Consider the following 27,993-nt stretch of genomic DNA (forward strand, 5'->3'; position numbering starts at 1 on the left):
GGTGATGGTATACAAGGATGGTTGACAAGGTGTGGGCAATTCTGATGCACATCATGTCAAAGGTAGTGTTTATATATAATTTATATACAATTCTATATCTTGATTCCGCTATGAAGCCGTTATTTCCAACTCAAGGCTGATTCTACTCTGTGGCTCATCTGTTGGTACTTGATATCCAACACCAACAGCGTTCTTCAAGATGTAGATCATTGGCCGATCCATGCCAAGCCACAGCCCCTCTGTTGATCGTTGGATTCCCTGCCATTCTCTCTCTACTTAAAAGAATAGAGTTATTAGCAGTCCTGTTTCATATGAGCCAAATAACAGCCGCATCAGGGTCCAAGCCTGATGGTGTCGCAGCCTTGTTGGCCCCCAATGTATAGCCCAAATAGCCTTAAAAGCCTCGGGTCTATGTAGCGTGCTATTAATAGCATTTATGCATCTGTCATTCAAAGCAACTCTTGGAGATATAGAGAATGATGAAAACGACTTGAGAACGTCTGTTAGCTTATGATTGTTCTTGGAGTTCTCAATTTACGCCATGACCTTGGCCCCCAAAACTGAGCCTGCGCCGTTCGATAGGTCTATAACATAGCCTTCGATAGTGAGATAATAAGTCGACAAGTGTCTAGAATTACTCTACTCGAGAAGGTTTGCGCTTCCTATGATGGAATTGTAATCCTATGCCCAGAATGTCCACAATAGTTGGAGCATTTGTCCGGAGCTAGGACAAGAGCCCCTGCCGCGCGATTGTTTTCCTCGCTCTCTTGACCACCTTTCCTGCACCAGAGTGTTGGAGAATCTTAGATGCAAAGACTGGTCGGGACAGTTTAATGATGCCTCGACCCCGGATTGAAATTTGTGGAAGTTTGCCAAGTTACACTGTCTCAAGAGATTATGTCTCTGTCAGGACATCACTCCGATTATACCTCAGCTAGATGGGATTTCCTACGATATTCGGCGTATCCCTTTTTGAGATAGAACCTGAACTGGCTCTCACCAACCGCACTGAGTTGCGTCTATATGAGTAAATCGACGGTGTATGAGTCCCTGTTGTCGAAGGATCTCCTCTCCAAGCATGACTTGTGATATGTTTTCCCCGCCATTGCTCTAAGCTGGAATAAGCTAGATGGTATTAGACGGAGTCGATTCAGGCATTCTTTGGTGGTATTATTTCTTGTTGACTCTCAACTGGGTACTGGTCCCAGGGCTACAATGGATGCCTAAAAGAAGCATGGATGGCACCCAAGATGACCTGCTGAATGCTCAGGCAGAGCATCAATTGGACCTGACTCGCTCCTGAAAGAATAAGCCGAGCAATTACATAGGGACCACCACCTTTAGCGGGTGAATCCGAAGGCCCAAGCGTCGGCAGTAATTGGATAAGCATCCTGTTCATCCTTGCTTAGAGCTGTCACCTAAAGTTATCTCAGCCTCACTCTATGCTGGCATATTTGTCCGTCGGTGGTGGAGGTATTCCGCTCCTCGGTTGCATCTGATCTCATTTGATAGAATATAAACGGTCGCAAAACCGATGGCAAAGACCTTAAGATAGTCAAGACTTAAGTGAATTTTAGCAGCAGCATGGGCTCCATACCAGCGACCGACTCTAAGAGCTACTCACTTGAAGCTGCGGTAGGTACAACCGTACAAAGCTCGGGATAAGCCATCCTTACTGACAATCCAATAGCTGGCAATCGACCGAGAGCAGCGTGAGCCCGTCGAACTGCGAGTGACTGGAACCTTTCCGCCACTTCTCGCAGGCACATTATACCGCAATGGCCCCGGCACCTACCGTGTCGATTCGAAAACAGGGTCGTATGCTCGCAGTCACTGGTTTGACGGCTTCGCACAGCTGCACCGATTCCAGATACTCTCCACGGACGACGGCAACTGTCGCGTGTTCTATAACTCTCGATTCCAGGTCGACGCGTTGATGGAGGAAGCACGCCGCACCGGAGATCTCAAGGCCGTCACCTTTGGCCAGAAGAGAGACCCGTGCGAGTCATTCTTTCATAAGATGAAGACCGTCTTTGAGCCGAGTGGATTCAACTCTAATCCACAGCTCGTCAACGCCAATGTCACCGTGGTCGCCAACATGCCTGGCATGCTGAAACATGGCCCTGCTGTACCGGCATCCTCGCAATTCAAGGTGCTGACCTGTCTTACTGATGCAAACCAAATCACACATGCTGAACCGGAGACCCTCGAGCCGCTTGCTGCGAGCACGCAACAGGAGCTGCACCCGGAACTGAAGGTACTACTCTTCCCCGTCCCTAATTCTTCCGCAGCATTTGCAACTGACTGTTGATGAAGGGACAACTCTCCTGCGCACACCCGCAATTCGACCCAGAAACCGGAGATGTATACAATTACAACCTGCACCTGGGCGCGAGAGGCACCTTTCGTGTATACCGCACTTCGGCCAGCACATCCAAAACAGAGGTCATTGCCACAATCTCGACAAAACCAGCCTATATCCATTCCTTCTTCTTGACAGAGGACTACATCATCCTCTGCATCTGGCCCTCCTACTTCAAAGGCTTCGGGGCCTCCATCCTCTGGGAACGGAACATGCTCGACGCAATGAAATTCGATCCTACTGCCCAAACGCAGTGGTTCGTGGTCGACCGCAGGGGCCAACGAGGCGTCGTTGCCAAGTTCGTCAGTCCGCCGTTCTTTGCCTTTCACACGATCAATGCTTTTCAAGAACCGGAATCCAAGCATACCGTTAACATCATCTGTGACGTGGTGCAGTACGCCAACATGGATGTCCTGCACCGAGCCTACTACAAAGACATCCTGTCGACTGATGGCGAGGTTTCGAATTTCGCGTTGAAGAGATCCGAAACCCCCATGACCGTCCGCTATCGCCTGCCACGAGTGCCCATACAGTCAACCGTCAGAACAGTTGCCGCCGCGGAACGTGTCTTTGAATTTGAATCCGGCGAACTTCCGACGATCAACCCGCGATTCGCAGCCAAAAGAGCGCGCTACCACTATTGCACCGTCAACCGAGGGCGCACTTCCTTCTTCGATGCAATCGGCAAGGTCGATCTTGAGACGCAAACAGTAGAGTACTGGGAAAGCGAAACGGCACCTCATACGCCATCTGAGCCGATTTTCATCCCCGACGGCACTGGCGAGGCGGAGGATGCGGGATATCTGCTTAGTGTGGTGTTGAACGGAGAGACAGGGACAAGTTACCTTGTTTGCCTTGATGCGAGGACGATGACGGAGGTCGGCAGGGCTGAACACAACCACGCGATCAGTTTTGGGCTGCATGAAAATTACTATTCCGCGTCTTGAGTGCTTAACGCAACAGAACTATATACTAATCCTGATGAGTTTATTAACAAAAACTGTGACTTGCTGTTAATGACGTGGTGCCGGTGCTTCAGTACTTCAAGCCAAGCATATCGAGACCATTAACAGTTTGGCCGGACAGAGCATGTCCCCTTGCGGATGGCAAGATCCCATCACGCAATGACCGCTGCTACGCGTCCGCCCCCCCCCTCTTCGCCGGTCTATGATAGCCTCTTTCATGAACGGGCTGCGGGATATGATAGCAGTACCCCATTTGAGAACCACAAACGGAGTAGCCACCAGTGCTAGAGACAAAAATGCAAGAAGTGAGCTAGCCCATTGAAATCCGAGGCCGGTGTACATGGCTGTTGTGGTGAGAGGAAGAAAAGCTATTGCAATATTCTCGACTAGACCGATGCACCAAGAGCGCTCGCCGCATACTTAGTGTAGGCATCTATGAGATAGTTTGCATTGCCCACTATGACAGCGGTAGTCCCAAAGCAAAGCGCACCATCATCAAGCCAACGGTAGGCGCCATCCAATGTATGGAGGAGTATGATGTCCATCCATACAAGAGCATGCCGCCAGTCACCGATGTATCCTATTTTCACTAGACATTGGTCTTCCTTGACCTTCCTTGCATTTAGTCCTGACTGACAGTGGATGTTAGGAAACTCAGTCTGCCCTTGGACATTGGCGCACACACTTTTTTGGGGCATACGGCGTTACTGAAGCTGGCGGTGATATCGACAGATGGATCAGGTCCGGCAGGACACAGGCGCAGATAGGAATACTGTTATGGTAATTGGAGCCGACGCTGGATCATTCTCAAGTTAGCTGACCTTTCAGGTGGGATGCAATAACAAGCCTGGTCAACAGGGAAGATTGCGTATCGCGACGGGAGCATGGTATCCAGGCAGGCCTTGCTGCCCCTCTTCTTTGCAGGCCGCGAATTGCGAGATCCATCGTCGCGGAAGTAGATTTTAAAAACCTCTTTTGGAATGACAGAACCAGATACCATGTTTAGCACTACCACACCTCTCCTGCAAGAAGTATGGGCTGAGCAGGAGACAAAGGGTGCTGGGAATGTGTGGTGGGCTCAGTCATTGACAAACAGCACACTTCTGACAGTCACTCTCCTCTGCAGATGCGGCTTTGCTTTGGCTAATAAGGAGATATGTTCATTATGTCGTCCCCTGGGGTCCTTTACGTCTCATATCAAAGATTATAGAGGAGTGACGGTCATCTTACATTCTCATTCTTCATAAGCTAGACATCTAATTCGTGGCGTTGATCTACACGACATTAGCCAGGAGCTCACTCCCTTGGTAGCTTGGCCACATGAACAGATAACTTGCGACACATAATGCATAGAAATGTGACATCCAATATCATTTTCGCGACCCAGAATGGGAAACAAAGATTGGCCCCGTTCCAAGCCTATGATGGTTCGCCGTATTGCAAGCCATTTGTCCCCGTTAAAAGCTTTCCGAGGGCTTGTCCCCCAGCCATTACTCTCATATCCATCTTGTTTGTGCCTCCGTCTGCCATTCAAAGCCAGTCTACAATGGCATTCTTTGTTCCTTGTTTCCCCACAGCTGTATCATGATAGGTCAGTATGATTTCCAGGCAAGAATGTGTACAACGCGGGGATAGGTCCTTTGGTTGTGAACATACCTCTTCCGTGAAAACGTACCAACGCGAGAAAATCAGACTCAGGAGAATCAGGTACCAACTCAAGGCATCCGTGTGGCTGTCGTCTTCAACTTCCGTGAGATTTGTGGCAAAGTAATCAGAGCGAGATGTAGTTCTCCTGCCCAGAAGACACCGTAGCAGACATTGTAGCTGAAATGTACGAGGAAAGGGTCGATAATCCATCGTAGTTGTCCTCCATTGGTTCAGACTTCTGACCAGAAAGCCCCAGAATCACGAAGAGCCGGGGATGCAGAGGGGATACTTGGGTCGTGCCTATAGATAAGATGTTAGTGTCAGTATTTATACAATGCTCTTCAAAGGACGAATTTATCGACATACCACCTCATGCTAAAGAGCGACCGAAGATGAGCAATCGAAACAATAACGAGGAGTATCAGGAGCATGATACATAAAAGTGTCTGATCCATGGCTGTCAATTGGATAAATGAGAGAGGCTTCGCAATGCAAGGTATATGCAGTAAGTCGCTCTGATGACACCTTTCCAGTCCGGCGGTTGGATACCGTTGCTGATGAGAGAGTTCAAAGGAAAAGAAGGGGGTATGAGGAGGTTATATATACATCCTTCAGATGGCAAAAGTGAATGTATAAAGCAGTAATGCTATTCACTATTCAATAGAAAGCACTATATAGTGAAAGAGATCTACCTGTTTACGGGGAGTTCCGATAGTGACATGGCTTTAGTAGTTATATATAGCCATCAACCTTTATTACATAGTAAGAGGAAGACATTAAGGTGAATACCCAGGGCATATGGCAGCGCAGTCATTAAGCTCTATTATCTATCACCTTGAGGCAATGAAGTGCCGATCTAATTTAACTATTATGATATAACATGATGGACATTATTCCAACAAATGATTTGATTGGAGTGCTTTTAGTAAGTTAATCCCATAATACCGTAGAATATCTAACCTTATATGAAGCTATTCAGAGCGAATTTATTATTACCATAAAGTGTTGGTTGATGATGTTGCCAAGGTGTGTCGCCATTATGACATAACCCAGAGTCTTCATTGAGAAATCTTGAATTGGCGTCTGTAACAACTCATACCACATATTTCTCAGCTTGAATATCTCTTCTCTGGTAGAATAAAACCTCAACTTAAATATCTACTTACCATGTCGCGTCGAACCACTGTGCCTGAGCAACCCGCCCGCCCGTTTCCCGTAGGAACATGGGTCCTTTATGGCTGCGGTGCAGGACTGCTCGGTGTAGCAGCGTATGTCCTCTTTCCTAAATCCTGAAATCCAACTAATTGAAGAAAAGAATGACTGTCGGAGAGAAGATTGAACAATACTTTACTGGACGACCAAGCTCATATGTCCCCGCCCACACGCTAGAGCGACTACTGTCCTTCCCTACCCGGCCGGACAACGAACGGTTTGGACTGAACATGGCCATGCATTACGGGCAAGGTGCAGTTGCGGCCGTCATTCGAGCATTCATGAGCGTCAACGGGATTCGAGGACCGTTTGCCGACTTTATGTTCATCTCCGTCCGGTTGATGATTGATCAAACGCTCGAGAATTGGACGGGAGTCGGCGCTCCTCCATGGTCCGTATCTTCGAACATTGGCGTTCATTTCTTGTACGATTACTGACAAGGCATGTAGGACGTGGCCTGTCAATGAGCAGATCATCGATGTACTGCACAAGGCAGTCTATGCTTTTGTGACAGGGTACTTTACAGACAGATGGCTTCAATGAGGTACTTAGTTGTATCACATGGGGTTCTGTGTTGTTCAAGGACAAGGGCAACTTTATATGTAGCAATGTCTGACTCAATGTCTATGACACATTGTCTTGAATCTTTACTGACCAAACTCGTGAAGTTCCCATGTGTACTCCAATAGCTTCATGTTGAAGAAATCAGAATCTGGTAGACCTTTGTTCCGGTCGTAATACGTAACTCGAAGAACATCTTGTGGAAGTCCAGAGTAATCAAAGTCAGCTCAGATACGTCCTACCAGCAGAGAAAATTGAACATCCTTCTCAAGCACCAGGTATGTTGTGTTCGGTAAATGCATCATGAATGTCACGTCTTTGATATAAATTAGGCCAAAGTTGGGAGTTTCTAGTATTGCTCAATCTTCCAAATTGGCCTTCAAACACAAGGAAATTGAGTGAGGACGTCCCCATGCGCATTCATCCATTACCTGAGCCATAGACAGGTCTTTTCTGTGGGTATTGGGTCTGTCATCATACAGTTTAATAGGACACTTGGTGATTGACCTTGATGATTGACCTTGCAAATGTTATGTACGTCTGTTGATCAAGGGAACCCCTAGGAGGAAGACCCTCCTGGCCGAGTGATCACTCGACCCATGTGCCCGGCATATTTTCCTCCTCCCTCTCTATCATTTCCCAGAATTCTCCCACCAGCTCGTCCACTGGATTGGCGACCCGTACATGCCAATCTTCCGGATTGGGACCATAGCTCAGGGAGAACAGGTGAACCTCCAGCCATTCTCCCACTTGATCGGGTTGGGACGGGCGAGAACGTGAAGAAGACACGTAGATATAGAGAGAAGAGCCAACGGCACCGGATTTCCAAAGAGCACTTTCCTTAGCTCCGTAAACAGCTAGATCAACACCTGCTGACTGCAGCTCGAGCGCCCAACGCTGGAGTATATGGTGAAAATTATATCTCGCTTGCCTTATGTTCCCCGAGTAAATTGTGTAAGAATAGAAAAATTCCATCAAGGGCGTGTAGTGATAGCCGTCCTCGGTTGATATCTGGCACAGATCTGCCCCGGCCTGGATCGCCTCCCTGAGTAACTCACGCCAACCCGATATGCTGTCATCCTTCGAACGTGCGATATTCATTGCCATGAATGCCACGACTTGAAACAGCAAGGTTTTTCCACACTCGTCGGTTAGATTATAGGCAGCAGGGTCGATGCCATCACCGCCCATTGCGATGCGAAGTATATCTGGGCTGATCCAGCTGAAATACTCGCCTTCTAGGGACATTGCTCGCGTGAAACGAAATTCAATAGGTAGGGAAGAGTAGTTAACAAACAAGGACTCCTGAATCAGTGTAAGGGCTTCAGGGGGTCCTGCAAACTGAGACCTGCCAACCAATGTACTGTCGGGCTTCTCAAACAGCACATCTTGATTGTCCCTGATGAGCAGACGATAAAGATCAATAGCACAGGGCGGATTCTGTGGTTTCCACAGAATGAAGGACCTATTACCTAACTCCAAAGCGGTACTGCACGTCTGTCAGTGGGTTTCACTTTTGCAGTCGTAACACTTCGATGACCTACTCTCCGTCGCAGTTCCTCACGCTAGGATCGGCACCGTTCCGCAATAGGAACTTGCAAACCTCCACTTGGTGATAACCAGCAGCTATCTGGAGATCTGATTAGATGAAATACAGAGGTGAGGAGCCGTGCGTGATACTATACATACATGGAGCAACGTCCATCCAAGGTTGTCACAGTCGAATGGAGATGCAAGACGATTGTCGAACAGTCGTTGAATTTCTTCAATGTTGCCATCTGCACAGTAGCTGATAATTGCAGAGTCATCCGGTATGACGTTATACGACCGAATGCTGAAATTCCAGCCCGAGGTGATTCCAGTGATGCTTATATTCCAGAACTTGTCGACAATAAAAAGGGGTGTGCGGAACGAGAAGTTTTTACTCCCTCGAGTCTTACGAGCGTACATGTGCTGGAGATCTTTTGGCCGTCGAGTATTGCTGTCGCAGGTCATTGACGCTTGAAGAGTTGCCGTGTTCATATCAGTCTTACTTGCTGAATCCTCTATCAAACGCAAATTTCGAACATGGGCACTATGATATAGACTGCTCAGTACACGAGAAGCGAGAGGAAGCACCAGAACTTGCAACAAGACACGGAGCATATCCACCAACCTGAAGTAAGTCTGCTGATTTCTGATATTTTCGAGGCTCTCCCTCTGCTTCTGCAGTCTGTCCTTTTTCAAAAACAGCTTGAACTTTGCCAATCTTCGATTTGCGACGCGGTCCCGTTCGCTTTGTATCACAGATGCAAGTACTGTCAGGTCCGCTTGGAATCTCTGCAATCGGCGCTCTACCAACGGCAGACTGAGCACCTTAAGCATATCCGGCGTCAGTGCCATCAGGATCTCCTGCACAACCTCAATATCATCAAGAAACTCCTCCAGGTCGTCTGAAACCGTTCCCATAAAAGCCCGTAGAGCTCTCACACGGTTTATGGTTTGGATCGTCTGATCCACCAATTGTAAAATGCTGATTGCGCTCCCCACAACACCCAGTATCTCAGCCATGGTGGTCTATCCTGATGGCTGGCGCAATCTTTCACAATAAGGGAAAAGTCGAAGACCTCGAGCAGAAATTCAACAAAGGAATGGTGGAGTGAGATAAAGTGGATAAGTCTGAGTAATAAATCTCAAGCAATTAGTTGATGAGATTGGCGAGGCTGAGCGTCGCTTACATACGTGGCAGTGCAGTGCACTCACGAGACGTGATTGAACAGGATCAAAAGACTCAGACCGAGAAAATTGACCATGACGCTGAAGCTCATGCCAACCTCTACAATCGTGGTTATTAGCAGAGTTGCATTGTCAGCTTGATCGACTGCCGACACGCTTACCTCGAAAAGCCAGGGGAAACACTTCGGCACTGAAGGTGAAGGGGACTGGTCCGGCACCAATGCCATAAAAGAGAGTGAAAACGACAATCGTGAAAGCGGTTATTAGGCCTTCTCGCTCTTGGTCGGATCCTGTAATACGGAAAAAGCCACAGATCGCAAGAAGAGTAAAGAACATTCCGCCGAGAGAGATTAACAAAAGAACCCGGCGACCCCTCCAGTCAATGAATGTATAGGCAGGGATCGTAAATAGAAAATTGGCCAACCCAAATCCTGGCATGTCTCAGTTTCCCCAGTCATTTATCAGGATAGAAAAGACGGGATCCTTGGAGATCTGTATCGCTTACCGAAGTTGAGCCAAGCAACCGGGTTATTCCTTCCTGGAGGTGTACAATCGAGCTGGCGAATTTTTTCATCCTGCGATGTTGCACTATGGAAGAGGTCCGAAGAATAAAATGAAATGACATTAATCTGTGGTTGTTGTCAGCCGGAAACGGAATGAGGGTCTATATCATAGGTAGACATCGATGGCATAGAATACCCACCCCACAAAGCTGCTGGGCCGCCATCACCACGAATGCCGCTACACAGGCTCTACGATTGCGTGGAACCGTAAAAAGAGCCCGAACCCTCTGGAAGAATGTTTGTGACTCGACCGCGTCCTGGTACAAATCTGCTCGCCACCATTGCTCTGGTCGCTGACCCTGGAACAGCTCGGTTTCTATTTGCAGCTGGCTGTGGATGTAGTACAGGTCTTTGGCGGCCTGGATGTCTGTTCCTCGCAATTGACGGAGACTGATGAATGCTTTGGCGTAGTTGCGCTTTCGTATGAGGAACCGCGGCGACTCGGGGCACAAAAATACCAGAACGAGGGCCAGTGCCGGAACTGCAGCGCTCCCTAAAATCCCTCTCCAGCTGCGGTCGAAGATCCAGTAGCAGACAAACCCGACGAAGATCCCACTGTAAAATAGTTCAATGGTTGGACCGATGAGCGGGGAGCTGCCTGGAGCCCATGGCCAGTACTTACAACGTGTCAAATAGTTGCCACATCATCAGCAGGCGGCCTCGTAGGTGTTCTGCTGCTGCCTCTGCTGCAAAGACAGGAGCAATAGAAGCTTTTGCTCCGATCTGACGGAAATCAACTGTCATCCAATACCCATATGTATGTGGTAAGCTTTACGTACCCCAATCCCAAGTAGGAGACGACAGACCAGGAGTGTCTGCCAAGTAGGACAATGGGCGGTCCCTACACCTCTAGATTAGAGTGACATGTTTTCATCCGCTTTCATTGCCTAGACCACTTCCAGCAAATGAACGTACCAATTGCACAAGCTGCACAGAGTATTGCTGATATAAAAAGGGCGGGGCGGCGGCCATATTTGGTTTCTTGTAAGGGATCACTTAGCCATGTCCCGCTGTATGCCAGGTTCATTAGTGGGTGAATGATATCAGATCTGCAATAAGACGTACATGATACTTGCTGATATCCATGGTGCTGCATCAGTTAAAGAAGCAATGTAGCTGTGATACGTGTTTAGTGAAATATCGCTTTTCCTTGTTTTCGAGTCGAAGAGAAGGTCGCATTTCCACCCATTGGAACTGGTATTGATGGTTGACTGTTGCCAGCCTCTTCAACAGGGGTTAGTAAATGGGGCTAGCATAATAAAATTCGTGTAGACTCGCTTACTGGATAATCGCGGCGCATGCAGTAGTAAGGATGACTACCTTGAGCTCCTTCGTCTGTTGGAAGAGCCCTAAACGCGGCTCGGACTCTATGGCAAGCTTTTCGGGGACGGTCAGGTCACAAGTTTCTACGTTCGACCGATCCCGGGCTATGAGCGCTCCATTAATGAGTAGCTTAACATCGACCACATCCTCCAGTTGGTGGTCGCGGTGAAACCTGTGGACATCGTCCCTAAGCTCGCCGTTTGTTCGTTCCCTCAACGGATTGGGGTTGCTAGATATGAGCGTGGTTAGCAAAAGACAGAAGCTCGGTAGATCAGCCAAGTCATCGGGATAACTTGAGCGAGAGTTCAGTGCAAATAATAGAAGAAAAGAAAAATGCATTCACCGTCGGTCCGCATAGGCGCCAGCTGTTCCATTCATGTCTGGGGTAGTGTCCCAACCACGTTCTATGTAAGCAAGGGACTAATTGATGGTGCAACTATAATTCAACCTCAGGAAGGTTTTGGGGTTTCAAAAACTTTTCCATGCCTCATCCCATATATGATTTGGCAGAAACAAATAACTACACTAGAGAGAGCAATAATCCCAGGCGGCAGAAGCTGAGGATCATGAAATAAGGCTGAAACCAAGATCTGCAAATTTGGCCCAGGACCATTGCATTCACCACTAGGCCTAGAACCTGGTCCTCTTATGGGAACGATCCCTGCATGCATGATATGGCACATGGACATTCCCCGCTTTCAACCCCAAGAACTATGATTTACGGTTTACCTATGGTGGTCAGGGGAAAGTCGTAGTCAATGTTTGGTTCCTCGTCCCAGTTTGTTGTAACAATGGGATGGCCAAGCTTCATAGTAACCGAAATTCGAAGCCCTCTGGAACTTCGGACATAGTAAACACCTTTTTGCTCCCATATGTGGGTTAGCCATTTTAGTAATTCACATAAGGAGACTACAGTTGACTTCTGGAGGAGGTTGGGAACGTATACTTGTAGGTACTAGGTAGGAGGTGACAAAGTCACCGCATTGAACCGCCCACTCTCTTCCTATAAATCAGTATTAAAGAATGAATTGACGTCTATGTTGTGAGTATGATTTTTCTACTTTGCCAGGACAGGAGAGGCTGCAATACGAGGCGTATAACCTTCTAGCACACTCTTCTGACGTTTCATTGGTTGTGGAATTTTGCTAGTTCGCCTTATTTGACATGGAAAAGAATCCGCCTCGTGAGGCACGAGGCTGTCCGTTTGACAACTGACAAGTCACAATTGAGGGACTCGAGACCGACGCGAAGGAGGGCAATAATATAAATCAACGAGTCAACAGTCACTCGGGAACCCACCAGGGCCGACCCTTGGTCCCCGGGGACCCCGAGGTGAGACTGCTATAACCGCCCCATTTGCCCCCTTTTTTCCCCCAACCTTGTCAGTTGAGACCCAGGCGGATCTTGCCGTGGTATGGAAGTACTCCACTACTCCAGTTTCTCGTCACTGGTCCCACAGCCCACCTGGCAGTCGCTCCATTTCCCCAGGAATCCAGATCCTTCGCCTGTCCGTCTTATCGTTCACTAGTACCTTTCCAAACATCTTTCTATGATCATGAACCAAACAGTCAGGAATGTTATCAGCGAGGAAGAAACAAGCTACATCCTGAAAGAGAAGCTTGAGGCCCGTCTGCGCTTGTTATTCGGGTATCCCATCAAAGTTCAGGTAATAGAAGTTCAACCCAGCACTGCCTTCCTCAAATGCTGTCATCTCGCTCACACTTTGTACCATGAAGCATGTCAATGGGCGATACTGCTTCGAAGCCCCCAGAGAAGTAACTACGGTAAGTTCCCGTGGTGACGGTCTTGTGCGAGAATCGCTGATCTGTGGGCCATGCCCTCCCCATAGGATGAAATTGCGTAAGACATTCTAGCATGCGCCTCCATTCATTCCTTATTCGATGCAGCCCCACGCCTACTGACGCCCGGGTGATGTAGTGACCTTCGCCAATAGATCAGTGTGAATTCGGACCGTGAAATGCGAATGTTGGACAGTGGTAACTTGATTCTGTAGCCGCAGTTTGCATGTATGTATGCTTCTGTTGCAGACAAAAACTGAGCTGAGTTTGTCCCATTTAGTCACTTCAAGAAATGCGACCTCGTGTATGTATCATAGTGTAGTACTCCGCAACTGCGCCACTGTGTCAGAGGTTGATTCCTGGCGCTAAGCAAGCCTTCAAAGTTGCCTTTTGTGATGCCTTGTAGGCCGCCTTCCCAAGCCACCGTATGGTAGAGCAGCCGAGTTTCAGTATAACAGAACTCAAACTTCAGTTCATTTCTAGATGGATTCTAGGAACCCTGATCTTCCTCTATAATGTCCGTTCCTATCGAACTGGACCGTGTGACTCCTCGTGGTGATATTCCTTCGATCGGCTCTGGACAAGATAGGGAAGGTCTTGGATCTGACTACTATGAGTCAATACGACCATATCTGCGCTATCCAGCTTTCACTTCTCAGCCAGAGAAGTCCGATATCTATGTTTTCGACAGCTCACACCAGGAGAAGACTTATTCGTTAACCGACAGCCGGATATTTGAATCCCATATCGCAAATACCCAGAAGCCAGCCGCCCGCATAGTGCATGTTTCCTTTGACCCCTTTCTAGTGGCATCCAGTCTGATAATTCCCCAGGTCAATATGCTGTCAAAACTCTCTGCGGCCCTCCGGCATTACCGAACAGGCCCTGCGCAAGCTCATGAGTCAATACGACATTGATACTTCATTTTTGGACCTTGTGGTTTCGTTTGGCGATAAACCACGTAGCTCTGATGCTGGCCATGGAGGTATGAACGTGAAGCAGAAAGAAGATGGCGTGTGCGGTACGGTATTGCCCAATTCAGCCTAACTTAGGTTTGACATTTCGCACTAATATTCTTAGATATGCATTATCTCTTCACCTATGCAGAAGATGATAACAGAGGAGGAATCGCCTCGTGGAGAATCCGCCAAGTCTGTATCTTTCATCGATATGACCCGTCGGGATCGGGGAACCTCTGGATTTTAGTTCACGCAAAACCTCAATCGAAGCTCCAGCGTCGAATAGAACAGATGCTATCGACAGACCCTGCAGCTCTTCTTAGACAGTGGTTCTCTATGCATCTGCTTGTTCTTTCCACTTACCTAGGCAATTGGCGCTGGTGCATTCGAACACTAGGTGATGAGATCGAAAAGACTGTATGTGTTCTATAATCCTCGATTGAGACCAATGGTTAACACAATGCCAGGTGAATCTAGCACTTACTCTGGACCTTTCAAAACCCCGAACAGAGGACCACAAGAACGGACTTGTCCACCTCCTCAAACAGCAGTACCTGGAAGATAAACTCGCCCCGCTGGCTTCTCGGTTGGGTGTTGCTTTGACAACGCTGCACCGCTTAGAGAAGATCAATTCACTCTTCCTTTCCCAGGGATTCTCAACTGATAAAGAGTTCCAGACTGTGGCGGATGATCTAACCTATCATATAACATCTCTTGAGGGAAACCTGGAAAGTGTTAATGTGCTGGAACGAAAAGTTCGGGGCATCTCAGATCTGGTGCGTTACTTAAACCGTCTATTATTGTTGCCGCTGATTACCTACCTAACCTTGACTGAATGTAGCTGGCAGTTACCTTGACTGTGGAAAACCAAGCTGTAACGATAGACATTAGCAACAAGATGCTCGATCTCAACAACAAGCTTCTCAAGCTCACAGACGAGTCGTTAGATGGGAATGCCACGATTCGAATCGTGACTCTGGTGACCTTGATATATCTGCCGGCCAGCTTTATCTCTGTAAGTGCCCAAACCCACCAAAGGAAGGTATTCTGACGTTCGAGATAGAGCTTCCTTGGGATGAACCTCTTTAGTTACGGCTCCGCTGGCGGTTTCGAGATCTCGCATCGATTCTGGATTTTTGTCGCACTCGCGGTCCCCTTGACCATATTAACAGTTGGGTCCTGGTATTGTTTTAGTCGGCGGTGACAGCATCAGAAAGATATAAGTTGAGCGACAGATTTGGAGAGCTGGCTGGAATGCGGCAGTTCTGCTGCGCACAGTGTATGGTTTAACTCTAGACATTTGGCGTCTATACAAGAGTTCTGTTTTTTATAATTCCTGTACTTTTAATGGTTGCATATGATGATGGACCCGAACACCAACTCCCTTTGCTTATACATATACACGTATATATAGACTTCGTTGCTTCCCTCTCGCTCGCCTCTCCTTCAAATAGGGATGGCAAAATCAAGCCGGATTCGTAATTTTCTCATACAAGTAATCGTGTCGCGAGACGGAAGAGGGTGTTTCCACACGACGATGAAGACCAATAATAAACTGGAAGAAACTGGCGCTGAGTTGCAGGAGACGACAGTCTATGCGATTGTTCTGCTTTTGAGGTGTGTTTGTCCCCGTTAAGCCCTTCAATGTCCGCACAGACGTCCACAGGCTGGAAGGTTGTATGCCCACAACGCCATAAAACGGTCGCATGGAGGTTTCAGCTTGCTTGATGAGAATAAGATCCCATCTACAATCCAACCTGCAATGGAACAATGTCCACCCTAGTTATATTCAAAAGGACTCACCTATCCTTCTACTGTGTGGTGAGATAGGTGCCAGCTCGCTAAGGAGGGCTTGGCACCGCGGCGTGCTGACTAAGCAGTAGGGTGAGTCAGCAGCTGTCGAGGTAACTAACTAGTTAATGTTGACCAGTGACGCTCTTGAAGGTTTCTAATATTGGATGCGGGGCCTTCTCCCTCTTCTTCATTCATATTGATATCAGTTCTATTTTGTGTCTCTTCTTTTCTTTTTCTTTTTCTCTTTTACTTTTCTCTTTTGGCGTTTCATGATGGAACAAGCTCGCTCGGACTCCGCCTTGCCCGTGAGCGATGATCATAAATTAGGTATGATATGGTATATCAGACAGGAGGCGGACGCAATGGCGATAACAAGTCTGCCTTTTCTACGGAATTGAAGAGAGGAGGTTGTAAGATTAGTCGATCTGGGCTAATGAATAGGAAAATAGTCATCACCAGTGCCGCGATTCGCGAACGTGGGGGGGGGGGGGGATTCTTGGGTTGTTTTAGTGGCCATTAGTGCAGTCAAACCGTCAAACCATCCCAAGTCCCCAACGGGGGAATGGCCACTTGAGGACATTGGCTGTGTGGCTGGTGCCCACATGATCCCCCGACATTGGCTCCACAGCCCATGCTGAGGTAGCGAAAGATCATGGAAGGATGTCTGCCTACGTTTCCTTCTGATTGACGCTCTGCGTTTTCCTGGATTTGCCTCAGCTCGTTTTACACATCATCAAGACATCTGAGAGCGCGTTCACCACTCCTCCCCCTAGAACCGCCATGGACTAATAAGCCGTTTGTATTGGAAGTATGCCCCACCTTGGTCCATTCTCTCTGTCCAGTTACATAAGGGGCATAGTGTTGACATAACACGGCTAGAATAAGCGCCCTTAGCTTGGTGTCCGCGGAGCTTCATCTAGCGACTTCCCGACCCCGTGGGGAAGAATGGAATGGTCATTTCGACGTTATCCACCTCCTGAACTCCAAAGAGAGCTTTTAGCACAAGTGAGGAATGCCATCCAATCCTCCAACTCTGGAGCAGAGCGTTTCGCGCCTCGCGACAGCCTAGCGAGGATTTGGACCCCGGAGATGCTCCGGAGATTCTTCCACCATGACCTTTTCTCGCGGCAATCGTTTATTCAAGATATCCGGGAAAACTTCTTACAGACAATATCGATTCTGATCTCTGTCAACTGGGATGACTGGTCGCAGTTTGATGAGATCCTTTTCTCACATCGGGGGTCTGATGGAACGCTGGATCGGACCGATCACAGCATTCGACACTATACTCTACAGACCCTGACCAGCGAGAGATTTCTAGGCCCAGTGTTCGGATCCCTGTTCTTCGATACTCGCTATGTTTTCTGTCCGATAGATATTGAAGAAGGTAGCAATTTGAGTTTCGAGGATGGCTGGAGATTACCGTTTCTTCCAGCAGAATCCCAACTTCGCGGAAGTGGAGGGTTTGGACGGATCACCAGGGAAGTGATCGCTGCGAGACATTATTACCCCTCTGGGAATGATATGGTATGAACCTTGTGTCTGCGTGTGTCGTGATCGTGGAGCTGACCTCATGGCCCCTTTAGACCGACGTCGAGGTTGCTCGCAAACTCTTCAGGTCCAAGCTAGACTACGATCGAGAGAGATTAAACCTTGAGAGGATTCGAGATAGCGTCGCCCAGCACAGGCGCATCGTTCTCCCTATTGCGACGGTTACCATCGGACACCAGTTCAACATTCTTTTCCCCCTCGCGAAAATGGACCTCAAGAAATTCCTTGAGGGTGGACTGATTTCCCCGGAGCAGTGCGACATGAACGAACTGATAGACGAAGCGACACATCTGGCAGATGCGCTAGACCACCTGCATAATCGACTAGGCGTCTTCGTTCGGGGATACCACATGGATCTGAAGCCCGCCAACATCCTGGTTTATGGGCACCCTGAGCCCCAAAGACAGCATGGGGTTGGGAAATGGATGATCACCGACTTCGGTCTCTCAATCATCGAACGCCTAGACTGGCGAGATAGCACTGATGGCCTTCCTAGGGATCCTGACACTGAGACGATGACCCGGCTACAGCGAATGGAAGGCACCTATCAGGCACCGGAGGTTTGCGCCGGCCGTGGAATAAGTCGACGAAGCGATGTCTGGTCATTTGGATGCGTCTTGGTCCGGGTCTTCGCCTTTAAGCTGGACGGGATCGAGGGACTTCAGAGGTTGGATGAACTCCGTCAGAAGAACGACGACGGGGTTGGGCTTTATCACGATGACTACTTCGCTCGAGGAGACCCGCCGGTCCTCAATCCGCATATCGAGAACTGGATCAAGAACCTACCACATCACCGTCGAGCTTACAGTGACGAGTTCCTTCGCAATTGTGCAGAATTACTTTTATCTATGCTGAAAATTAACAAGAACGATCGGCCGGATGCAAATAAAGTCAAGGATGCCCTAGGGAGCCTCAAAGTTGCTCTTCACAGGCCCCTCCGACCCGCGTCCTCGCTGGAGTCGACTTCGGAATACCAATCCGAAGGACTGGATTCCTTTCAATCGCGAAGCTCGTCCGTGTCCGATCCGCTGTCCCAGACTACATTCGGTCTCGACCTGGGCCTCGCCATCATAACGGAGAACTTGGTTGATGAAATAAAGAGAAACGACCTAGGTGGCGTTGAGAGAGTTTTGGGTCAGAATGTACACATTGACAAGCCCGATAAGGACGGAAACACACCCCTAGGAATTGCCGTCACTCTGGGAAACGAGACAGTTGTTCGGCGTCTGCTCGAGGCCAACGCCAGTGTCGATGCAAGGGACGCAAAGGGTAAAACACCCCTGATGATAGCAGTACGCAACGGTGACACCAAGATGGCTCGACTGCTGTTGGAGAGGCATGCAGATTGTACGGTCTACTCGGATGAGGGACTCACGTGTCTTCATTATGCGACCTGGGATAACGTCAGTGTGAGACTTCTTCGACTGTTAATTCCACAGTTTCAGTCCGTCGGCGTCGACATTCCGACAGAAGGGCCCGAGCAGGAGACACCCCTGATGATGCTAATCAAGCACTTTGTCGATAACGATTCGTGCGAAGACAAGTTCAAGGCCTTAGTTGCCGCCGGCGCAAACGTCAACCGACCCAATGGATTCCAAACAACGCCGCTGCGATGTGCCGTGAGTGAGAACTCCATCAGAGCCGCCAAGTTGCTTATTGAGAACAACGCCGAGCAGGAAGATTTCTCTACGGTCCCCAGCAAAAAACGCGCCATGACCAAGTTGTTGGAAAGGGCTTGGGCGCCACGACGGCTGAGTGTTGATAGTGGTAAAGGGTGGTATTCCATTTGGAGGAGACGCGACCATTAGTCTTTTCTCTTTCCTTCTAATTGTGTTTGCACGGCAGGTTGTTCTGAATCATTTCTGACGTCAGGGATATCGAGCGAAGGAGTTTGCCCTTGAATACCGCCCGGACAGGTAGTGAGTCTGTTAGCATTGAACTGTTATTATCTATTGACTTCTCAGCCATACATTGAGATATATCTACCTACCTACTGTAGAAACGATATGTCTCCTGTCAGACTGGTCAAGTGCTGAATCTCAAAGAAGGAAGAGGAAACGTCGTATCTCTAACTGCCTCGCTATCCTGGGACATCACCTGTCCGATATCCTGGGCCTGGGAAACGATCTAAGAAAGATAAAGTAAGGAAGGTGGGCTTAGCGATTTGAAGCACTCTGCAAACATCATCCGACTCGTGGACTCACCGATTCTCGTGTCAGCCTCGAAGGTTGGAATGCCCATCATCACCGTCTGGAGCTTCTCATCAGTCCTCACCATCGTGATATTGGCCAGCTGATACTTTGATTGGTCAGCCATCGTGGGAAAGGCGCTGGAACACGTGACTTGGGATATGAACTCGCATCCCCTGAATTCATGAATCAACAGTCAACACAGACTTCTTGCCCAAAATTCGTCATTATGCCTAGAACCCGACAACTTCTTCGACGGAAGATCACGTACTCAGATGCCAAGACCGAAGAATTCAATATTCTTCATCAGCTTGGATACCATTCTGAACAGAGTGGGTTCTTTGCTCGCCTTTATGACAAACGCGAATGGATGAAAGCTGCTGTTACCCACCATCTTGGCCTGAGATCGTCTACAGAATGCCATGTGGCAGACACAGAAGATTGGCTTCATGGTAGCTTTAACGTCTGTGTCCCTATAACGATTGACAGTTGGGGCAAGCGTGTTCTTATGCGATTTCCGTTACCATATCGCGTCGGGGAGAGTTTCAGGCCCGGAAATTGCGATGAGAAAGTCCGATGCGAAGCAGGATCCTATGCATGGCTTCAAAAGAACTGTCCAGATGTGCCAATCCCAAAATTATATGGCTTTGGTTTGTCCACTGGCGAGACGGTATAGACCCTAGCCAATGTATGTGATTTTTGTGCTTATTAACTTCTAGTTCACTCGACTTGAATTCCTGCCATTCTTCCCTCGCTGTTTCAAACTCCTGCATCAGTATTTCGTATCATGGCTGAAGAAATCAGTTCCGTCAAATTATGTCCGCCATCAAAGCACAGATCCTATAGTTGACCAGGGCTACCTGTTGATTGAGTTTATCGAAGAGACACGTGGATCTATGCTTTCAAATACATGGATGGAAGGGCAACATGACCCAAAGCTACGGGTAAACTTCTTCCGTGACCTCTCCCGGCTTTTCTTAAGCATTACCCGGATTCCCCTGCCCAGAATTGGTTCCTTCATCATCGATAATGATGGGTTTTTGCATCTTACAAATCGGCCACTCTCAGTTGAGATCCAGCAGTTGGAGAATGAGAGGATCCCAACTGAGATACCCCGCAATTACACCTACTCGACTGTTGATTCCTGTGGTTGATATACTTGGGTTCCATGACAATCGTTTTCGGTATCAACCTAATGCTGTCAACGATCTTGGAGACTGTGCCTACCAACTATCCGTTTTAACTGCTATGCGAACGATTTTCCAGTCTATTTTCAATCGAGGATTTCGCAGGGGTCCCTTTGTCTTTGTCTTTACAGATTTTCATCGGAGCAACATCTTTGTTGATGCAGAATGGCACATAACATGCTTAGTGGATTTGGAATGGACCTGCGCTCAGCCAGTCGAGATGTTCGGACCTCCTTACTGGATCACAGACAAAGGTGTCGATCAATTGGATCCAGCAGAATATGACGCAATCCGACAGGAATTTATGGAAGCCCTGACGACGGAAGAAGAGAGTTTTCGCAGTACTTTTGGGACATCCCAGCTACGTCTCTCGGAGTTCATGAAACGGTCTTGGGAAACAGGAGCTTTCTGGTATTCACTGGCTCTCTCAAGCCCTTCAGGACTTTTTACGATATTTAGCAAGCATATCAGGCCTCTATTTTGCAAAGACAATGAGGAGGAGTTCCAGTCGGTGATGCCGTTTTTCTTCGAAAAGAACATTGGATATATTGCAGGTCGCAAACTGGCGGACAGAGAAGAATATGACAAGAACCTCCGACAAGCTTTCGAAGACGACTCAGACTGAGACCACACCGTCAGTACGAGGAAACACTGGTGTAATTCCACCAAGCTTTGATCCGCTCTCGCCGCAAAGTCGTTCCGTCCGCCTTGTCAAGTCTTCAGGGATCTGGAACAGATCGACTCCGGTGCCCGTCGGACGTTGCTGGCACGGGAGGGTCAGTCTGATCAACTCTGCGCCGTTTTCTCGCCGGCGGCTGGGGATCGGGTTCAGTGACATCTGTCTCGAAAGTGGCATCCGAGTGGCCGTCGGAGTCAGCACTGCTCGCCACACTGTCGTTCTTCCCTAAGCGATGTTCATCTCGGCGGCGTAAACGCTTCATCTGTCAGCCGCCGACCTCCATCAAACCCCGGCGTTCATGAAGCGGGCTCTCTTGATGGGAAGCTCTGAGGCCATTGTCGACGCCCTCAGGGAGCGCGGCTGGAGGGTGATGGTCAAGCAGAGTGCGAGGCTCTTTGGAAACCAAAGAAGGGACGGAAACGCCCACGGTGGAGTCCCCATGGGGTGAGGTCAAACGCCTTTACTGAGCCGGGTTCTGATTGTAGAAGTAACTTGTCATGGACTCATGTAAGAAAGTGAGGTGCTTGGGGGGACCCTGCCGTGGTTGTCCATCCATAGCATCTATCATTCTCTAGACTTACAGGTCTGCTCTTGCGTGACCATGTTAAACTGTACACTCCCAAACATGCCGATTGCGTCGATAAAAGCATAGCTAGCTAGATTCTAGATGGCAGTGGGTATGGCTGCTGTCATCAACAGGTAGGTTCAGGTTTCACTAGTGATAGTACGGCACAAGCTGGGAATTTGACTCTACGTGTGCTTTGGGAGACTTTCTTCACAGCATGGATGCTATGTATTTCTCTTGCTAGCAGGGTACATCATGAAATTATGCTATACATGCTGAATCTTTTCTTTCATGTCGTTGCGTTCATACCCATCCAGTAGGTGTATCTAGATGCTCATGCAAGTCTAACGGTACATCATCACCAGTCATGCAAATCCCGTCCGGGGTGAGTCATATAAAGGTTCCCTGAATGTGCAAAAGGCTAAAATATGTCAAGTATGCAGAACGCGTCTAAAAAACCAACTGAACCTCGTACCCGGTGCTATATCCCTCTCCCTCGTCCTGTCCGTCGCTGCTCAACTGAGCAGGAACCTCGGTGAATTGAGCAATCATATCCTGTCCTTCGGGGATTTCCGCAACGACATCATCGTCGACGGCGATACGTAGACTGTTCGGCGTGGTATGGACGAGACGGAGGATACGGTCTGGATGGACGTTGTACTTTTTTGACAGTTGGCAAATGAAGTCGGATGTTGTTCGCTCACTGAGGTATACGGCGCGGTAGTAGGGCTCCTGCTGCTTGTTGTCCTGGATTCGCACGTAGAAACAGGCCACTGCCGTGGTCAGTTCATAAATCCAATCCAATAGTGCTGGCGAAACTTACCATGCCGATAGCTGGATGCACGATCACCGTTATCCGACTCCGGCGAAGATCGACCATTTAGATCGCTGAAGACCAGATCTGGAGATTCCGTCTTCGGCTCAACGGTACTTCCTTCCCTCCCGAAAGGACGACGAGGAAGTTGCACGAGGTCGCCATGAAAGTTGACCCCTGCATCAGTCTCCGACACACTGCCTCGTCCAAGAGACACAGGCGTGGAAGAGTCCCGAGGCAGAGAGACTGGTGATTGATCCGGATCATCCAGCACATCGCCCTGCAGCGAGAGCACGCTCACTGGCTGGGAGGACGAGAAGAGGTTGCGCAGCTCGAACAGAGCCCGATGCAGATCGTCTATTCCCGTCAGACTGTTGGAACGGCTGGGAGACAGGCTCATCGACACGGTATGATTCTTGGTCAACCCGTGTCCCACGCCCTTTCGGCGTTTCCGCTTTCCAAGACCATTATTGCCGTCGATATCTCCCTGCGCGATTTGTCGTTCGACCTTGTGAATCGCTTTCTGCACATGCGCCACATCGTTGGACAGCTTTCTTTCCGCTCCGTGGTCCCGGAACACCTTGACCTTGCAGTAGCAAATCTCGGCTTCGGTACCAATTCCCGGTGCAGGCGTGCCATCCTCGAGGCCAATCATCTCCGTCTTGACGCACAACCTAGTAGGAACGCCCTTGACACCCTTGGAAAGACTGAAATCCGTAGACAGAAAATTCAAGCGAACATTGACCACACACTCGGAAGAACCCGCTCCCGGAGTGCCCGTCCAGGTTACACAAAACCCATCAAAGGAGGCGCTGTCCACCTTTTTTATACGGGGCGCGTTCTTCTTCGATCCCAACCGCAGGTCCACAAACTCCAACGCTCGCATCTTTCCCCCTCGTTGCTGGGCCTCGACCGCCCCTCGCGCTTCCTTCCAAAGCCGCCAGCACCTGGCGGGGTTCGATCGATGCGCCGCTTCCTCAAAGCTGATTCTCACACTCGTGCGATATTTCACTGGCTGGGGGACATGCGCTGGGGGCGTGGAGTCGACAATGGATACCGAGTATGCCTGGGACTTGTTGAGATAGGTGACTGGCGGTTCATGCGCATGATCCGCAATAGCGGTGGGAGCGTGGAGAGTGACACGGTAGCGGAATCTACATTGTCAAAAGAGGGGGGTGAGCAGTCAGTAGGCCGATTGCAGTCGTGGCAGTGTTAGTGGACTTACGGAGTCTCTAGCTTGGAGGGAAAGTCGGCGCGATCGATCGCGTCCGAGGCCACCGGCAGTGGAAGCTGCGTGGCATGTCCCAACGATTCTGTATATGAGTCTTGATGATTCGACGTATCCAATGGATCGTAGTCTGAGTTTGCACCGAACGACACGTTGCTTGGTAGTATGTGGTTTGACGCAAACGGGTCCATGTTCTGAAACAGATGATGCTGGTAATGCGACTCGAAGACGTCCACACCTCGGGTTGCCGTCGTCGCGTGTCCATTTGGTTGTTGTGGTTGTGGTTGTGGTTGTTGATTCTGAAGGTCTGGCTGTACGCTGAGCATCTGATCCCATATCCAAGGCGTGCTGGCCAGATTCCATTCAACAGTTGGAGTGTGAAGGTCACCTGCAGGACTATGGACTACGGCGCACATCTGATTAGCGGTTGGAGTAAGATGTCCGACTTGCTGACCTGGATGAGTGACATAGTCAACTACGTTCGGGATCGCCAGGGAATCGTTGAACGGGGCATGGTATTGTTGTGATGGAAGGATGGGAGGGTTTGCGAGCTTCGCGTTGGCGTGCTCGAGTGGCGCCTGCGTGAGAAAGGGGTCTGCGATGACATGGGAAAACTTTTGTTGAAACTCCCCGATGAGCTCTGCTCCAGGCTTCCGCGACGTCGTCCTGGAGGTGGTTAGGTTCGAGGAATAACGAAACCTCATTCCTATCCCAGATAATAAACAAACCTTTTGCCAAACATTTTCCTCAAGTCCGGAGCAACCACCAACAGTTGACGTGCACGTGTTTCAACAACGACGGTCTTGCAAACACCACGACCGGGGGACTTATATGCCACAGACACGAGGATTGTAGACTAGCAGGGGCGATTTTGTAGACCGTTAGAATTTAACCTATCCGGCAGACATCAAGTCTGGAGGTGAAAATGAGCGACTTCCTCCGAGCGAACAACGAGCGAAAGGCGAAGCATCCCATCCAGTGATGAAACGGCAGCAGAAAGGAGGGAATGGCAGCTGGATATAGATGGCATGGACCGTGGAAACTTGGACGGCACAGTCCTTTTTCTGATCCCTGGGCCCAGTCAGGCTCACAGACACACAGCAAACACCAGCACAACAGGACATGCTTTGGGTCTCGAAAGGTAGAAGGTGCTAGGTACTATAAGAGGCGGAACGTACCTGGGGATCGGCGGTGGGAGGGGGGAAAAGGCGAGGAGACACGAACTCGGTTGGTAAAAAAATATGATTATTATTTAATTCAAGATTGTGATTTATCTATCCATTCCGCTTTACAGTCTGCAAGTGCAAGCCAGCCTCTTGTAGAGTATCTATCTTCTGCTAGTTCTCTATGTGAGTGGAAAGGAGCGTAATGGCCAGTGGGGCATTTTCTCTAGCCTCGTGGACAGTAGCATTAGACAAAGTCGCTTGATTGGGACGGAAGTTCCAGCCGAGACAGGAAGTCCAAGAACAGAGCTGAGGAAGAGGAAAAAGACAAAAAAGAAAAAAGAAAATAAAGTGTCATCCCGGAGGACCGTTGGTTATCTGGGTACGGCAAATGGCACGGTTCCTTGATCCCACTTTGACTTCACCCTTCTTGGCTGTCGAACCTGACTGGACTTATGCAAGGGGTCTTGCCCTTTGGGACGATATGATGCTCAGGATATCCAGATGTATTGGGGAAGGAAGTCTAGACTTACTTGCATTTGCCACGCACTGGTCTGTTTCATAGTCTGACTCTGGGGATACCGATGACTTTTATATACGGAGAATTCTCGGTCCAACTATCTACATATCTATCAGTTTAAGTATTTAGTTAAGAACTCATCCGGTTACAGTGCGCAACAGCCAACAGAGATCTAGATCTTTGCCACTTCCGAATTCAGATGTTGCTGCACATTGGTAAAGCTCAAAAGGACTATCTTATGACAGCATTAATTTCCACAATAATGTGGCTTGATCTGTCCCTGAATTCAACATGAGAGGAGCTTGCCTTGGCGCAAAATACACTCCGTGCATAGCCAAGGTCAACTGAACGCCCCTCGCTGTAAACTGCCACCTGACTCGAGCTATCAGCAGGATTCTGTATCGATCCGTGTTATCCCAAACGGTCAGGGACGGTCGGTTGGCCTGCGTTCAAGGTACTACTACCCTTGCCTCTGCAATAACGAGAGATGTATCCACATAGATTGTCCTACGTCTTGTATGACATCAAATGGCCTCCGAACAACAAACAGCGACTCAAAACCCTAGACTACGAGTACTGTAGTGACATCCAACTGACATAGTCCACGCTGGAGTTATTTTCCCGCTCATCTCATTCATTGTTTGCTATGTGGATGCTACTCCTCGTGTACAACAGGACAACCTAGCACATGCAGACGATGTGTCATGATGTCATGATATGTCGGTCTTCCGACGTTTCTGAGACTGGAAAGTTCCATTATGTGGCATGAGCAGCGGTGGTTACAGTGACCCTGACCCGATCCGATCCATCCTATCTATCTGCGCCACCTCCGCATTATCAATCTACTCCTTTTGATCTGCCTTTGCACCTTGAGACTGTGCATTGCAGATTTGCAGTATCAAAGATGCCTCGTTCTGTCTTTCTCTAGTCCTATTTGGAACAGGAAGGACCATGATCGCCGAGAATCAAAGTTCAGATCCAGATCGGGATCTACAAGCAGATACCGAGTTATTTCCACACACTCTGACCTTCTCTCGTCGTTGAGCGGACGGGTCATGGAACCGGTACAACCAGTCTCTGTACATGATAACCTGACACTGACCGTCTGTTGTGACGTCAACTCACATCCTACCCAGAGTCCTTCCTGGAACTCTGAAATTCTGTCTGATGGAAAGCGGAAGTGTCAAATGGATTAGATAAGGTGTCACTGGAGCCCAGTGGCCAAAAGAAGATCCGGCGAATCAGAGGCTGAGGATTCTTCTTCTGTTTCCTTGCTCTGACTTCTGTCTGTCCCAGTTCCTCAGGACGAAAACTCATGTGGCAGAGAGATGTAGGATTGTTTCCGGTTTATAACTCTGTCTAAAGTGTGTCCCAAGCACACTGACGTGACCTTTTACTCATGAGGCTCCTGAAGCAAAATCATAAACTTTTGGTTTTGAGACTGGAGCGCGGATGTCTCGCCAGCCACAATCCATGAAAACGGGCTGTCATTTTGACTCTTGACAAGGGATCCACACACACGCTCCAATGACAACTACTGATTGGTAAGCCAAGAAGCTTGACCCCGCTGATCCAACGCTAGCGCCATTCCGGGTGTCGCATCCGCCCAATCATGGCTGATGTTGCGATCTTGCGTCACCCCTCCATCAATGTAACACCTACCTTGAGCAGCTGTCAGTCCATGTCCCCTATCATAATAATTTTGAAGATTATTCCAGGTTCTTTTGGCAATGGCAATACTGGGTTACTTACTGGGTTAAAGCTCTTCTCCTTGGTTCTGAGCTTGACTGCTCTTTAGACTTCTCTCTGCGGAGTTCTCAGGGTCCAGTTACATCAATATTATCTGGATGACTCCAGTGTCGCGGGAGGAGGCGTTTGGTCCAGAATAACATACTCCGTAGTAGGGTAGGAAACATTCTCCAGCACTTGAATGAGTTTTCAGGTTGTTCCACCCTGTTTCTTTGGGATGTCTGAATCCTTAAAAGAGAGTGAGCAACCGGTTCGACAATTGATACTCGGTGGTTTTCAAACATTCTCTATAGCTACCACCACAGCTACGGCCTCATGCACAGACGAATGCTTGACTCCATATATATCAGCCTGTTCAATTAGGCTTCTACCTCTTATCCTAGCTTTGCTCCCATCACGCTATCTAAACCTTCTTCATCTCCTGTACATAACCAGCTGCTCAGCTGCA

General features: G+C 48.9%; 5 protein-coding genes across 5 annotated transcripts; 3 read left to right on the forward strand and 2 right to left on the reverse strand.

Annotated features, from left to right (window-relative positions):
• Nucleotides 1-1,584: 1,584 nt before the first annotated feature.
• Nucleotides 1,585-3,309, forward strand: CDV56_102517 (putative dioxygenase; the record flags this gene model as incomplete). The annotated part of the gene is made up of 3 exons (XM_026756136.1): nt 1,585-1,635; nt 1,691-2,257; nt 2,317-3,309. The coding sequence occupies 3 exons, from the start codon at nt 1,585-1,587 to the stop codon at nt 3,307-3,309; spliced, it is 1,611 nt and encodes a 536-aa protein (XP_026614574.1).
• Nucleotides 3,310-6,141: 2,832 nt separating this feature from the next.
• Nucleotides 6,142-6,729, forward strand: CDV56_103075 (uncharacterized protein; the record flags this gene model as incomplete). The annotated part of the gene is made up of 3 exons (XM_026756694.1): nt 6,142-6,242; nt 6,290-6,577; nt 6,636-6,729. 3 exons carry the CDS (start codon nt 6,142-6,144, stop codon nt 6,727-6,729), a joined length of 483 nt encoding a protein of 160 aa, XP_026614575.1.
• A 606-nt stretch (nt 6,730-7,335) lies between these two features.
• CDV56_103220 (uncharacterized protein) lies at nt 7,336-11,726 on the reverse strand (the record flags this gene model as incomplete). Its single annotated transcript, XM_026756839.1, has 13 exons — nt 7,336-8,236; nt 8,292-8,377; nt 8,437-9,211; nt 9,490-9,562; nt 9,624-9,893; nt 9,968-10,091; nt 10,166-10,580; nt 10,648-10,748; nt 10,805-10,866; nt 10,941-11,035; nt 11,091-11,249; nt 11,308-11,640; nt 11,692-11,726. The coding sequence occupies 13 exons, from the start codon at nt 11,724-11,726 to the stop codon at nt 7,336-7,338; spliced, it is 3,429 nt and encodes a 1,142-aa protein (XP_026614576.1).
• Nucleotides 11,727-13,662: 1,936 nt separating this feature from the next.
• CDV56_103878 (ankyrin repeat and protein kinase domain-containing protein) lies at nt 13,663-21,452 on the forward strand (the record flags this gene model as incomplete). Its single annotated transcript, XM_026757497.1, has 8 exons — nt 13,663-13,862; nt 13,981-14,168; nt 14,228-14,523; nt 14,574-14,882; nt 14,948-15,121; nt 16,795-17,427; nt 17,487-19,218; nt 21,013-21,452. 8 exons carry the CDS (start codon nt 13,663-13,665, stop codon nt 21,450-21,452), a joined length of 3,972 nt encoding a protein of 1,323 aa, XP_026614577.1.
• A 1,069-nt stretch (nt 21,453-22,521) lies between these two features.
• Nucleotides 22,522-24,855, reverse strand: CDV56_104716 (putative CP2 transcription factor; the record flags this gene model as incomplete). The annotated part of the gene is made up of 4 exons (XM_026758335.1): nt 22,522-22,844; nt 22,895-24,039; nt 24,111-24,779; nt 24,842-24,855. The coding sequence occupies 4 exons, from the start codon at nt 24,853-24,855 to the stop codon at nt 22,522-22,524; spliced, it is 2,151 nt and encodes a 716-aa protein (XP_026614578.1).
• Between the last annotated feature and the right edge of the window lie 3,138 nt (nt 24,856-27,993).

The sequence above is a fragment of the Aspergillus thermomutatus genome (genome assembly GCF_002237265.1).
Source record: "Aspergillus thermomutatus strain HMR AF 39 chromosome Unknown NODE_90, whole genome shotgun sequence".
Taxonomy (NCBI): domain Eukaryota; kingdom Fungi; phylum Ascomycota; class Eurotiomycetes; order Eurotiales; family Aspergillaceae; genus Aspergillus; species Aspergillus thermomutatus.